Consider the following 15450-nt stretch of genomic DNA (forward strand, 5'->3'; position numbering starts at 1 on the left):
ATTGTGTAATATGAAACTACACAGATCAGTTAGAGAAGTATAATTAGTACTATAATGCCTAAAGATTAGCTATAGTAACTTTTTAAAACTAACTTTGGCTGCAAGACAAGGCGTATCTCTACAAATGTGTATATACAACTAGAAATAGTGAAAAATAAGAGGAACTACCCCAAAAAAGCTCAGGTCTTTTCAAATACTTGGATTCAAATTTAACTTTGGAACATAATTTGATTGTAAATTCATGTCTTTAAATCCCAATCTGTAAAAAGCTGCTTTGAGGAGTTTCATTTCGTATTAGTTGACCTTTTTGTAAAGAATAACAAAATCTTAAGAAGAAATGGATAGTGATAGATGCTGGATACTTCTTGCAGGGTAAACTTCTATTGACAAAATGTATTTTGAACTATTTATGAATCATTTTAGACAAAATTGGTTTAGGGTTTGTAGGAGCTATTGCAGGCTTGTGGATGATCACTGTCATCACAAATGCAATTGCTATTATTTCTGTCATGTTACATGTTTTATATTTTGTTATACAAGCTTCACCGCATGATTTTCAAGGCATGCCTGTGGCAAGCACCTCCACCCTCCAAAAATGGTCTCTTCTCTTGATTAGCCTGTAGTTCTCTCCCATTGTTTTAAAATGTCAGAGAACAGTATATTTTATGCTCCATATTTTTTTTTTTTACTTTTTCAAGAGTTGTGTCTATCCAGTATTATCAGTCTGGTTACTTACACAATCAGCTTTTTAATAATTTGTCTATTACCTTTATAGGTGAAGGGAAATGGTTCAGAAACATTGATTACTATCGATTAGATGGTTCAACTACAGCTCAGTCAAGGAAGAAATGGGCTGAAGAATTTAATGATGAAACTAATGTGAGGTGAGGTCTCTTCTGCTGTATAAGCTTAATTTTCCCCCTTTTCCTTCTTTTGTTCCCTATTTCTTTGTTACTTGTATTGGCTGAATGACCTCTTAAGTCTAGGCAAATAAATACCATAGTGTTGTCAGGTGCAGAACTTGCACAAAAAAATGTGCAACAGCAATAGGCTTCTGGTTTCCTGAGATTACTTCCATTTGTCCTGATCAGTGCTTGTTCAGTGCTCCCTTGCCGTTCCCGTCCTTGTTTCGGTTGTAAGCCATTTGGATCAGAGGCAGTCTTTTTGTTTAAAAAATAAAATATGTGGTTATGCTGCAGTCATTTATAATGTACATTTAAAAAAAAAGAGGTTACATGGAACGCAGTAAACTAATTTGGTATTAATACTGTTAAATAGTTTATTCTGACAGGTATCTGTCAAGAGCTCATTTTAAGTTGAACGTGACTGATGTGCAAAAAAGGCAGATACATCAAAGAGACGGTGTCATTCTAGAGTTATCCTGAAAGTTTGCTAGGCAGGAAAGGGTTTCAATAGCATGGGATATGCCTGTTTAAAATTATGGTTTAATTTGCTGTAACTAAGTTATTAGAGTTTGAAAATGCAAAACCAAAGATATTTTTCCTTGCACACCAGTTTTTGTTAACGGTTGGTTTGCAAAGGGCCCTGATCGGTAATTCTGGGAGTGTATGTTCCGCTTAGAAGCGTTGCCCTTCTAAAACCTGCATCTCTTTTATGCTTAATATAGTTTTTTAATAAAGTTTTTGAGTTATTTCAGTGTATGAATAACTCCACAGTAACACAGCAACATGGGAACAATAGTTGTTTTCCAGTATATTAAAATTTTGCAACTTTTCTGTTCCAGAGGCCGCTTGTTCATTATATCCACTAAAGCAGGTTCCCTCGGAATTAATCTTGTGGCTGCTAACAGAGTCATCATCTTTGATGCTTCTTGGAACCCATCGTATGACATCCAGAGTATCTTCAGAGTTTATCGCTTTGGGCAGAACAAACCTGTGTTTGTGTACAGGTTTTTGGCTCAGGTAGGTTTCTGTCCGATATTTTTGTGATATTCTGGTCCTGCAATCAAACTTGTAAACTGTGGTTATTTGGACTGTAACTATTTGGACTCATGTTGAAGTCTGTAATGGTCTGTGTTGATCCAGTCATCTTCCAGCCCTAATGTGATCGCAGTATTTGACCCCTGAAAAAACTGTTGAAGTAAAGATCGGTAAAATAAATAACAACTGAAATTATTTTCTGTTAAGCTTACCTCGTCTGACACTCCATGTAACACAGATGCTGGAATTCTAGCAGTGATTCACACGTCCAGACGCAGAATAGTGTTCTCAGCTTTTTTAATTTGCACACCACCAAACATTTCTTAACTGAATAGACTGCAGAGAGCATGGTGGTTGTTAGGCAGTAGGCTTGCTCGGTGTAGCGGTCTCCTACAGACCCCTGGTCCGTGGGGCCCTGACAGTCCAACTGGGATGAAAACACAGGGAGGTGAAGAATTTTTTATAAAAAGGCATCCAATTGTGATTTGAAAAATTGTATCACACCCTATAGATATTCACGATGTGTAATAATTCTGATAGTCACTGATGTATGCTTTTTTTAAGTATAATGCCATTATTTCTGTTGGGAAGTATCTTCCTTCATCTGCTAGTTCTTGAGGTGTTAGCGTAGACTTAACTCTTGATCAAGTCACTATTTACTTGCCAATGTAAATAGATTGCTTTTTGTAAGGCATTACTGTCAGACATGGGGTTTTTTTCTTCAGGCTTCAGTCTATTTTTGTAGTTTTCTATGTGCACTTTTGAACCACTGACATCCTTTTTAAACTACGACGTTTAGGGCAGGCTGTGCTGTTCTCATACTTCTCATAGCCGTCATCCTTTTTAAAAAAAAGTAATTTTCCTTTTTTCATCAAGGATCTAAATTTTTCATACACAGCTGTGATGAATTAGGCTTGACTGCTTCCCTTCCCCTCTCCTCTCCACCCCAGATACCATATCTGTCTTCCTTTTTACAGGCTGCTCAGAGCAGCAAAACAAGGTGCATGCTGTGGAAGTTGTCATGCTGTGGAAGTTGTCACTTTTTGGTCATAATCTTACTCTGGGGAACTGAAGCAAAAACGGGTCTCTTCAACACGCCACTGAAAAAACACATTTCTTACTCTAGCCAGTAGATAGATGACATCTGTCACGTACACCATTCGTATTAATTTGTGTTTGCTGCCAGGAGGGTTTTTTTTTACCTTTTTTCTCAGCACACAAAGTGTTCCCAGGTAACTTTGTAGATACAGGGTCAAAGAGACGAGGAAAATAGAGCACTGTCGTGTTGTTATTCTAGTTCTTTTATAGTTATTAATTTTTTTCCTATATGATGGGGTCGAGTATTTGTATAAAAGTGAGTGTCTTTGTGTTTTAGGGAACAATGGAAGATAAGATCTATGATCGTCAGGTAACAAAGCAGTCATTGTCTTTCCGGGTTGTCGACCAGCAGCAAGTGGAACGACATTTTACTATGAACGAACTTACAGAGCTGTACACTTTTGAGCCAGATTTGCTGGATGATCCTAATTCAGAAAAGAAGAAGAAGAGAGATACACCAATGTTGCCAAAAGTAAGTCGATACGCATCACTAGGGATTATGTGCTATAAAAATAACTTACATTTGTTTGAGGGCATGGGGCATTGGATCTTGGAAGGAGAAGAGTGCTGTGTTTTCACATTAGAGCAGTATTTTTCACTTCAAATGGAGGTGAATAGCAGGTAACACAGTAAAATATGTAATTAATATAACGGATGGTATAATGAGCTAGATAATGACTTTCCCTTCACTGTAATTGACAGTATAAGAAGTTCTTCAGAGAGAAAAATCCTAAATCAGAACAAACAAAAACACTTTTTCACACAATTTGAGTGAATAGAAGTTTTACTGCAGGAAACTGGAAGCCAAGATTCAAATTGACATCGGAGTGGGTGCTGGTGGTACCTAGCATTACCTCGGTTTGTGACAACAAATCTGTGAGGTGATACTGTACTTCAAGGTCTGGTTTTTATGTACCTAGGTGAGACTTCGTAAGAGTCAAATTAATCCATGCTCTCCCTTGCCAAGCCTTTTTGGTTTTTAGTTTCTTGTTTAACTCTTCTTGTAGGGACTATTAATAGAGATATGGTAGGGATTGGGAAAAAATTGCACTAATTTACTGTTTAAGTGAGGCAAATTGGACAAGCTGAGGTGTTGTAACCCATTTTTAGTGTTGCCGGTACTAGCAGAGACCAGTGGCATTTTTGTAGGCAATCATTTACGCAACTTAGTGAGAATGCTGATATTCTGCACTCTGAGATAGTATGGAGTAGTGATGTCAGACCTTTTTCCGGCTTGGTGCTAAATGAACTTTTAAGATCCGTGGGGTTTGTTTTCACGGAGGCCTGCCTAAACCTATTTGTAATGGGTGCGGCATGCGTAGTAGCAGTTCGTTGTCACTGCTCTGTGTGGTAGTGGTTCGCTGTCCTATGTGATGCTTAGAGAACTGAAAAGTATACTAACTGAATTTGAAAAGAAAACCTATAACTTCTACAGTCAGGCAGGCGTAAACTTCAGAGGAAGGAAAAACTGGTTCAGTTATTTTATTCTTTTTTCCCAAGTCAGTTTGTATTTAAGAATAGGCTACGGTTTTGTACTTTGTCTAATTTATATTCTTTGTGTACGTGATCAGCTGAAGACTAATTGATCTTTAAGCTGCTGTGCAGCTATCTTTGCTTCTTACCGGGTGAAAGGCTAGTAAACAGTAACGTGGAAATGTGTGCCCCGAAGTTAGTTAACTGGTTAAATTTTTGAGTTACTACTATGTTTAGGTCATCATCGTACAGTGTCTGGGTGTGGGGAGGGAGGATTTCCAGTTTGTAAATCTATTAATTTCCAAGGAAAAATTGTATGTTTGCCGTTCTAGACTATCTGTAGACGACTATAATATAAATTGTGGTCAGGCATCACATTGGTATTCTTAATAGTTAAGCCGTTCTCTGGAACAGTCAACAGACCACCTACGGAGTCGGTGCAGCTGCCGGGGGGATTTAGGAAGTGTTAGCCTGTGTTAGACACTGTTACACATGCATTTTAAAACCCTGGAAAACAAACTTTAATGACTGTATCTAAGCTCTTTTTATTACAGTGTTTCTCACTGTAAGCAGTTAATTGTAGATAACTGAAAATTTTATTCTACTTTTTACTATGTTGTACCTTTTTATTATGGCAAATTCATTATTCACCTCCTAAAGCATCTTCCCTTAGGTTGTAATTGATAACGTTCTTAGTTACTTTATGCCACGTACATTTATGCTTCCTCAAACTCTTAGCTAACGCACCACCATTTGCTGCTGCTACTTGTTTTTAAGAAAACAAAAATAGGTCAAAAACCTATGAAGGACTGAGTCTGTTCACTCAAAGCACTGACCAATCCAATGCAATAATTACATTTTTAAAGTTACTTGTTCTCTTTTACAATAATTGATCATTTATGAATGAAGTACAATGTAAAAGGGAAACTTCATAAACTCCAAACTTACTTTATCATTCAGTTTTAAATATTAAGTTCCATGTTAATTCCCTTCCAACCATCAGAGTAAGGCTCATGTAAGTTAAGTTGAAGACAAGCTTTTAAGCAAGTCCCTGGCTGTAAATAGAGCAAATCTGTGTCCTGCAATTCTCTTTGGTTTTTTTTCATGGTTTTAGCAACCGGTATTGAATGGAATTTCATCCTTTTAAAGATGTGCATCTTAGTACATACTGTGTGCAAATTTCTAATCCGTTCTTTTATTTTAATTTGTTGGTTGAAAAGGCTATAAATCATCAGGTAGATTGATCTTATTTTAGCAGTGTCTGTATTTGTTGAAAGCAGGGCTTTGCACTCCTAACAGCCTCACAGAATATGGGAGGCTAGCCATTAACCCCCAGATATTCCTTCCCTTTCTTTGTCCTCCTGAATTAGTCTTGGTAGTGAGGAGGAATCACGCGGGATGCCGAGTTCCCTCCGCTCCTGCAGAAGCTGGGAGTTGAGAGCTGCAGGTGTGCAGTGCGTAGGAAGCACCGAACTCCCAGTGCACGTCTGTAGCTGGTTGGCAGAGCCGCCGGCGGTGTGGGTGGCAGCTGGTGTTTTCATGTGTCCTTGGCATAGTTGTGGTGAAAACCTCTTCAGAATGTTAGGGGCGGGGGAAGTGTTTTTAGGAGTCTTAATAAAAATCAGTAGCTGACATCACATAAAGTACTGCTTGTGATTTGGGCTTCGGGCAGGGAGTCTGAGGGAGGGAGTGAAGTCTGTCCTGTAAGGCCTTCAGATGTGCCCGAGTGGCGAGTTATCGTGGATCGATCCTGGGTACTTCAGGCAAGGAAAAATGCCAAGCGAATAGTGACATTTAGGGTGACTTCTCTGCTGGTTTGGCATTGACCTGCCTTGCCTGGGTGAATAGTCTCAGCGCCAAGGTAGTAGTAAACTGCCCCAAAGGAGTTTGTATCGGAGAACTCTGTTTCATTTGGTACTTATGTCTACTGTTTTGATGATCACACTCTTTATTAATTGATTTTGGCTGCATTTGTCTTCCCTGTGAAGCTCAGCTGATAGGGGTATTTTATTTTCATTTTATTCACAATTAGGTTCTTGCTTTGCACACAAAACTGAGCTAGTCTAGTAGCTGCAGTGACTCCTTCCTTGATTCCTGTGATCTGTTTAATTGAATTGTGCTTCATGCCTCATTTATAATATCGTAAGTTTAACTTTTATGTTTTATTTCCTATTCTGTCTTTTTTTGGTCTGCACAATTCTCTAAAATCCTACATAAACAATCAAAAGCAAGTATCAGCTGTAGGAGATATTGCAGTGGATGTTATACGCTAAATTTCACAAGGTTATTTGTTCAGAAAGCTAACTGTTCCTTATTGCAGTGTAATCTTAGCAGAGATGCATGGTTTAGCTTTATAATTATAAAACCTCTTAACAAATTACTCTTTAACAACACACTCATAGCATTTTTTTAAAGTTGATTAAAAAGACTGTCGATATGCTTATAAAAACATTTTATTGTAACGTCGATTAATTACACGGCGTTGGAGACTACCGTTTTCTTTAAGCTCATGTTGCGTGATGTTCCGATGCTTTGTTCATGGTAAGTTGCACTCCCAACCTGATCTCTGCAGCTCTTGGCTGGAAACAAAGGCCACTAAACCCTTACCTGTACTGCTCTTCCCTCATTGAGCTGTCTCCCCCTTGCTTACAAAGACCGGGCTGTTCCTTTATAATTACCAGCAAAGCAAAATAGGCATTTAGGCTAAAAGGTGGCTTTAGTTCTGCCTTTTACAGGTTTTGTGTATAATTGTCTCTCTTTGTCTTCGGGCCTCTTTTACATCTTCAAAGCATAGTCTGCTGAACAGTGTTATCACTCTGTAATTTTACTGTTGTGCAGAGAGTAAGGTAAGGGATTGCCTTTGTAATCAGCGTTGGCGTGAAAGTGCACAGTAAAAGCCCGTAAATGTACTAAAAGCATGAAGTGGAGATACGGCCAGGCTCTGAAAGAAGAGATTCCTCAGAACACCGGAACAAAGATGTTTGAAAAATCCGCATTTTAGAATTGACCCCTTCCATGCATGCTTTTTCGGGGGAGTTATGAATAGGAATCAGGTGAAACGTTTTCCATCTTTTCTCCAACTGTCTAAGCATGATTGTGGAAAGGCCTGGAGGGAGGGGTGATAGGTTTTCTGCTGGATGTCTGCTAGGTCAGAGAGCTGCTTGACTGCGGTGATCCCCCGCAGTAGGAAGGTTCGTTAGGTGTGCAGCCAGGAATCGCGTAGGTTGAGGGCTGATCCGGAGCTGTGTCAGGGTTCTTCTTGTAACTCCTAGTTTGAACACAGTTTTCAACTTCTTTGATGTAAGAAAAAACAATAGTTTTTCGTTCTTTTGCTTTTAATGGGTTAGGAGAATTCATTCTATATTGTTTTAAAAGTCAGAAGTAAAGCTGTTATGTGAGCGAAGAAACAAATACTACTTGATTTTTTTAAATAAATCCTTAAGAATTTTGTTTTTGCAATAATCCAACTTTGTCAAAGACCAGTTTTCTTGGCATTGTTAAGGCAGGGAGGGGGAGATGTTGAATCTTACTATTTTATAGAAGTCACACGGCAGATGTGCAGTGTGTAGTTTTCCTGGAAGCTTATCAAAGTTTCATGTCAAGTTTTAATTTTAGCAGCAGTTTTCTGCCCTGTGAGGTCAGAAGAAGACCTTTAGGTTGCTGAGAAGTGCTGAGGAGCCGGTGCGTACGGTTCTCGGGGGAAAATGCCTGTTGCACTACAGCGTAACTTCATAGTGCCCTTTCTCTGTCCTTACCCCTCTGAAACAGCTTCTACATCTTGAACAATGTAGATACTTGGTTTTAACGGAATGTTTTTATTGTGTGTTGCTCGCATGAATTATTAATCTTAACTTCCACTGCTTGATTTCATTCATCCACTATTCTTGCAGAGTTGAGAAAGACTACGTTAGGAATTCAGTCCAAAAAAGGTGTAACGGGTGTCTTAAGACTGAGTAATCAGTCAAATTTGCTGTATTTAAGTATATAAATATTTACTGTATAGAGGCCATGAGCTTTATGCAGGTGCAGTGACTCATTATCCAAGGCAGACTAAAGGCATCAGCGGGTTTTAGAATTGTTTCTGTAGAGTAGCAATTCAGAAGGAGAAGATGGTGTAAAGGGAGAAAACTATTTAAGGTATTATGGTTGTATTTCGGGTGTTATCTTTGCTCTGAATTTAACAGTGGATCTGGAGTCTTTTTTTAAATCAACGTGATCTTGGGCCAGGCTGTTGTTTTGGTTTTTTTAAAGTAGGTTCTCACAGACTCTTAACGCTCAGCTCCCAAAGGATAGTGTACTGGGGTGGACTCGGCTGATACGGAGCTAATGGGGAAAGGTTCTTTCACCACAGGTAGCGGTAGCCGCCCTCGGTAAGTGCAGTGCTGTGCCTTACCTCGGCCAGTGCGATACCTATTTCAGAGCAGTAGATATATATGAGGCAGGAGGTGGGCAAAGACGAAATGGGGGATACTGTGTGTCCCTCGGAGCTGGCACTATTGGTGCACCCTCTGTTCCTTGCTTATTCTTCCCCAGATCATCGTGTTCAGTGGATTAGAGTCGCAGTCACATTTTTATGTGAAATGAAAACTTGGCTCAGTTGAGGGCATGTAATGCAGATTAGAAAAGCAGATTAAAATAATAGTTCAGATTCAGTTGGATATAGTATATCATTATTTTATACTACCTCAGGACATAGCATGGGTGTGTTTTTCTGTAGTTCTGTACTAGGGGACAATTTTGTGAATTTTGGAAGGCTGTTGATCTCAGAATCAGAAGAATTTGCTGCTTATTTATATTTATTCTTAGTTTTAACCTTGGTATTAAATGTTCAATTGGTTGAGGAAAAACTTGTTTATGAATTACAACATAATTCGCATTCCTTCATGGAAGATTTCCTTTCTAATACATCTATCTCTATATAGCATTTAATTTCCATCAGGATTTTAAAAAGACAAACCTTATTTTAAAATTCAAAATCTTTTCGCAGTATCTCTTTTTTTTCATTCATCACCAGGTTTTCATCTTAAGTCTTATAAATCAACTGATAATCATTGTTCTACCAACAAGCTAAACAAATGAAAAGGAATGCTAATTCTGATGATTTTTTGTGTGTAAGGTGAAGTTATTGCTTTTTTCATTGTAAAATTAAACACACTAAATGGCAGCACCTTCCACATCCCAGTTTTCAAGGTCCATCATTAAAGTTAATGCAAAGTAAAATTTAGGCAAAGAAAAGCAAACACACAGTTGGATGTAATTTAAACCACATTTTGAAGACTGTGTTGGCTAAGTGAGTGTGGATTATATTCCAGTATTGTTTTCAATAATAGTGTTACCATGGAAATTAATGCATATGCATGTCCAGGAACCCTCCACACACTGATGTACAGCTACGGTATGCTGAGAGCGCTTCAACTGTGTTGGCTTACTTTTGTAATACCTTCTTGACTTCTTCACCCACTTCCTCTAGACGTTTTCGTCATATCCTATTATTGCATCCCTTTTCTCTCTCTGCCTTCTCTCCCAGCACCCCAAAAATACCATTATTTGTTCCTTGTGCCCATTAGGCATGCAGATATTACATGGAATATTTTGTTGAGGAGCTGGTGATGAAAGCATTGATTCAAACTGAGGAAGACCAGACAGTAGGAGAATGAAACAAAAGGCTAGCTTATATAATTGGTTAACATAATTGAGTTTTAAACGGACACAGAAACAAACAACTTTCTGTAGCTGTTGTGACAAAACCACCGCTCAGGGCTGCCACATGCAGCTCCCAGGGTTGTTGCAAAAATCTGTTTGCTTGTGGGTACAAGCCGTTCTTTCCAATCATTGCTCTATCTAGGTTATAAAATGTCAGGGTAGGACAGTTTATATTCCTGTTTGTACAAATGCCTATTAGAATGAGGGCGTGGCGTCGAGTGGGTCTGTGGGTATTCATATAATTCTACTGCAAAAATTGTATTTAGTGTATCCACTGTAATTCATCTCAGGAGCGGTCCAAAAGTTCAATGAGATTAATATTTTTGTATTACAAAGTCTAGACTGAATGCTGAGATTTATTGGATCTTTGTATTCAGCAAGCTCCTCAGTGGTGCAAGTGCATTTAAAAAAAAACACGTTCAATAATGATCTCCAAAAGGGGACTCCTCCGGTGCAGCATGAGCAGTTTGTAATAGTCTTATAGAGCGTGTTTTTCTTCATCCTTCGCAGCGTTACCTTTATTTTAACACAAAGAGGTGTCATCTTTGAAAAACTGTGGAGACTGGAATGTTGACTCAGGGAGAAAAAGTGCAGAACCATTACTACCTACCTTGAAGTACCAGCTTTTCACATTCGTTTTCTCTGTCTTTTTTTATATCATTTTTTAACTGCGATAATGATCCATCCTAATGTGGCATCTTGTAGTCTAGGTAAGGGTAGTAGCAACTTAATATTTTGGTTAGCCGCTAGTTTGCTTTATCTAGGAAATAGCCAACATGCTGGTAACTGCATTTCAAAAAACACTAGTAGGATTTCTGTATAATTTTTTGTATTAGAAATCTTAGACTGAGTTTTGAGCCACATTGGAGCTTTCTTTTATAAATATATATTAAAAAATACAGATATATCTATATAAAAAGTGTGTATGCCTGTGAACAAAACCTTCGCAGTAGCTTGCCATTATAAAGGACATTGTAAATATTTCAGTTAACCTTAAAAGCAATTAAGCATTAGGGGTATCGTGGAATAGAGGGGTCTAAATTGCAACCTGCTGATCAAATCCAGTTCGTAGCAGTGATTGGCCTTTCTTAGTCCAGATGGGTGGGGCACTCTTTATCTCGACGTGTGCCTTAACAGTTTTAAGAAAGCAGCCATTTTTGTTGAAGGCTGATGGACAGTTGATGGACCAAAGTACTACTTAGCGTTTTAAATCCAGTAGAGGTGCTCTTTATATATTATAGATGCACATTATTGATAGGTCCTCTCAGGTATCCAGCCTAAGCAAAGGAAAAATCACTGAGCACATTCCATTCTTTGTAGGTTTTTAAACTGCATTTATTGTTGCGGAATATGAGTGCATTCCTGTGGTTCATTAAGTGATTGGACTGTCCTCTCTGTACCAGATTGTTAATCCATTACCCTCCCTCTGAGGAAAATTGTACTTTTAAAATATTTTTTTAATTTTGTTTCACTGTGAAGCGCTCTGAGCTGCTGTTAGTGAAATTGGGTCAAAGCGGTAAGTTAGGCACGCACAAAGGGAAAGTACGGTAGAGCTACTGAGTTGACTTCTCATTTCACAATCTCTTCATTTGAACAGGATACAATTCTGGCAGAATTGCTTCAGATCAATAAAGAGTATATAGTTGGATACCACGAACATGATTCGCTCCTGGACCATAAAGAGGAAGAGGAACTCACTGAAGAAGAAAGGAAGGCAGCATGGGCAGAATATGAAGCAGAAAAGAAGGTAAAGCTATCCAGTCAGGTTCACATATATGAAAATAAATTATCTAGATTTAAGTACTGCTTACCTTTTTGCTTTGTTTGGGGAGAACTCATTTTCTTGTAGGCCAAGAAACAGGTACATAAAGCAAATGTTGACGTATCAAAAACGGAGATACCGTGTCGTTTGCTTTTTCGATGCCGGTCTTCTCTGTGTGTTTTCTTTGTTACTTTCATTTAAAAGTTACTTTTTCCTTTTACACACACGGTTTTTTTCTATTTCATAATTAAACTCAACTGGTGTCGTGTGTAACACCTCCCTCTTACTGAGGGAAATCTCTAGCTCCGTTAAAGGTATGCAACTGATTTCAGAATTTTTTTGCCACTGTCCCACAAACCTACAGGCATCTGCCAGAAAGGACGTAAAAGCTTGTGCTTTTTTCCTGTTATTCTTTGTGTCTTGTTTATTTGATATTTAAGCAGGTGGTAGAACGAAGAAAATTGTAAATTTGCTACAGGTTTGGGATTTTTTTTTTTTACTGTAAAAGGAATACAATAATTTGGTGTAACCGGAGTTTAACAGCAGAAAATTCCTGGAAAGGCAAAGTTTGGTATTCAGATCTGATCAGTAATCCCAAAGCACAAAAAGTGGATGTAGAAATTGCCACTGACCATCTTGAGCGAACAAATGACAAATTAAATGGAGTACTGGGAGGTTTTGTGAGGCAGGAGAAAGAGGAAGGTATAATACAGCGAGCACCGAAATTGCCCTATGAGAAATCGATACGGGAGATGAGCTTTATATTCCTGCTAATAAATTATGCATTTCACTTCCTCAAAATTTGATTATAGTCAGGTCAAACTGAACATTAAGTAGTGGGTTTGCAATACAAAAAAAATGCATCTTAAGATACACTAATAGCCCTTGGTCTTTTTTTTTCCTTAGTATACCAAATAATTATAATTAAGCTGAACTCCCATATTACTCAAGACTAGAACTTGGGTTCCTCTGTGACTAAAATGTCCTGAGCTGAGGTTTGGAAAGGATCTTCCGTGTACAGGGCTGGGTTAGCCTTCGTGCGCAATGTACAGCGCCTGGGCTCTTCCCTAAGGGCTGATTCGCCTGCGTACGGTATTTCATGGGTTATTATAGAAGACCGTGAATTATCAGTTCCCTAAATATAAGTGCATTTTGTGTTTTTAAGGGCTTGACTATGCGTTTCAACATGCCAACTGGGACCAATATGCTTCCCACAAATTTCAACTCTCAAACACCGTATATTCCTTTCAATTTGGGTGCTCTGTCAGCAATGAGTAATCAACAGCTGGAGGTAAGTAGCAATCCAAGTAGTCGAACGTGCCTGTGTTGCTGCAAGCGTGCCTGGGTTTTTCTGTCTCAAATAATGGGTAATGTCGTTCTTCAATATCTTGATATTTATGTAATTGTATCCTGTTTTTAGTAGGTTTTTTTTTGTGTGTGTGTGTAGCTATATTGAAGACTAAGTGGCGTGCATACAAACCTATACCTGCGTAGCGTCTCAGGGTTCCGGAAGGTTCGCTGCAATCTTTGCAGACGTTAACTATCACATCTAGCTTTCTACCTCCGTCTGTCTTCTCTGCGAGAAGCAGCGGGGGAGAGGAGCGCGTGCTCTGCTCCGCAGTTACCTCGGCTCCTGGTTTGCCATCTCAGCTGAAGAAGCTGAGGGCGTTTCTTCCTAACGAGATGCCAGGCTGTAAACTGCGGGAGTTGAAGCACAGTTGTCTTACGGTACCTACTGGTGTGGGGAGGAGTCTGTGCTGAGGAATTGGAAACCTCTAACAAAGCGTGCAAATCGGGGACCTGCGTTGAATATTTACAATACGTGTCAGTATTAAGCTAAAATAGGTAATTTAGCATGGTAGATAATACAGTGAGCACGTAGAATGACTTGAAACTGTAACGTCATCAAAGTCAATATAACAGAAAATTTGCCTGGGTAGAAACGTAGCACTGCTGTGACGATCTGAAACCCTTTGGGCACAAAAACATTTTTTTATAAATACTGCCCACTGTACAAATTGGCAGATTTATACATGCTGTTCGGTTACTCTGTGCTGGAATTCAGTCGTGTGGAAGCCTAGACTCGTTGGCTTGTGCAAGTTAAGGGAAAAAAGTAATTTGAGTCTAGGTACACAGGGCAAAGACAAAGAAAACTTACAGAAGGTTGGCAAAGAAATGGTCCCTTGTGCTTTCTAATTAATTTTCTGGTGTTTTCTCAGGACCTTATTAATCAAGGAAGAGAGAAGGTTGTGGAAGCAACCAACAGTGTAACTGCAGCAAGAATTCAGCCCCTTGAAGACATCATTTCAACCATAGTGAGTGAAATGGATAGTTGTAGGTTTAGAAAAGGAGACGGGAAAATGTTAAACATTACCAGACAAAGAATTTACTATTGTATATAGCCATTCAGCTAATTAATTGCATTATTAAGTAATATAATTTCCAGTTTGTATCGACCTTTATCACTGCAGCTTGCTGTAACCCTTCATGGTATCTGGATGACATAGAGCCTTAAAGGACTAGCAGTTTAGATCCATAATTATTTGCCATGCTCTGAAAATTTACCAGAAATAATAATTACACAAAAATAAAATGTATTTTCTCTATCTTGTCCTTACCTATCTTGGGCTGCCATATCTCTCACTGGCTGCCTATAAACCTAGAGGTGTATTACCTTAATTAGCAGTTAGAAGAACTCATAACTCATAGTTCCGGTTCTGGTGAAGCATAATTTTGCATTTACTGGAAATTGGGCTGTGTTTTAACTTTTGATGCAATTCTGAACATAACGCAAGACCTTATCGTTATGCTTTTGTTAAAACAACTAGTGCTAAGAACGTTTGGGGTTTTTTTTTGTTTTGTTTTCAGTGGAAAGAAAACGTAACACTCACGGAGAGCCAAGTCCAGGCCCTGGCACTAAGCAGACAGGCAAGCCAGGAGCTTGATGTCAAGCGCCGAGAAGCCATCTATAACGACGTCCTCACTAAACAGCAGATGGTAAAGTATCTAATACTTACTTGATCAACTGTCCGTGTTTGAACTGGGATGTTGAGTACGGACTTTGCACGTGTGCGTTTATAAAACAGAAGCGTACCTTTAGGCACATAAATACGTACTTACGGAATGTGTGTTTCACTGGGTCAGATGTTTGCTGGCATATTGTAACGGTGTATGTGACGTAACGTCAGGAGATGGCGGCTTCTGCAGTGAGTTGGGTTGCGTTGCTCAGGCTCATCAAGGAGACTCCCTGAGAAGTTCACCTAAAAAATAATCCTCACCAGATTTTTCTGTTGAAGTCGTTTGCTTGAAGGTCGTGAGGCTTAAAGAGAAATCTGATTCCCAAAGCTCAGAAAGCAACTTAGGAAATGCACATCTTAGGAAGTTTTGGTAATGTTTTTTTAGCTTGGAATTATTTTGCAGAATCTGAAAGTTGCCCAGACTATGTCAATGGGAAGAGTTTTCTCTTAGGCAAAC

The 15450-nt window shown here is 38.8% G+C and overlaps 1 protein-coding gene across 11 annotated transcripts in view; it reads left to right on the top strand.

The window, feature by feature from the left end:
• Nucleotides 1-15450, top strand: part of ATRX (ATRX chromatin remodeler) — an 88510-nt gene that overhangs the window by 69755 nt on the left and 3305 nt on the right. For all 11 annotated transcript variants that reach the window (XM_075106247.1, XM_075106248.1, XM_075106253.1 and 8 more), the window contains 7 exons: nt 776-884; nt 1745-1922; nt 3316-3510; nt 11812-11961; nt 13142-13267; nt 14196-14291; nt 14845-14973. In XM_075106247.1, the coding sequence (XP_074962348.1) occupies nt 776-884; nt 1745-1922; nt 3316-3510; nt 11812-11961; nt 13142-13267; nt 14196-14291; nt 14845-14973 (983 nt within the window). The remainder of the gene's footprint in view (nt 1-775; nt 885-1744; nt 1923-3315; nt 3511-11811; nt 11962-13141; nt 13268-14195; nt 14292-14844; nt 14974-15450) is intronic.

The sequence above is a fragment of the Phalacrocorax aristotelis genome, chromosome 11, assembly GCF_949628215.1.
Source record: "Phalacrocorax aristotelis chromosome 11, bGulAri2.1, whole genome shotgun sequence".
Taxonomy (NCBI): Eukaryota; Metazoa; Chordata; class Aves; order Suliformes; family Phalacrocoracidae; genus Phalacrocorax; species Phalacrocorax aristotelis.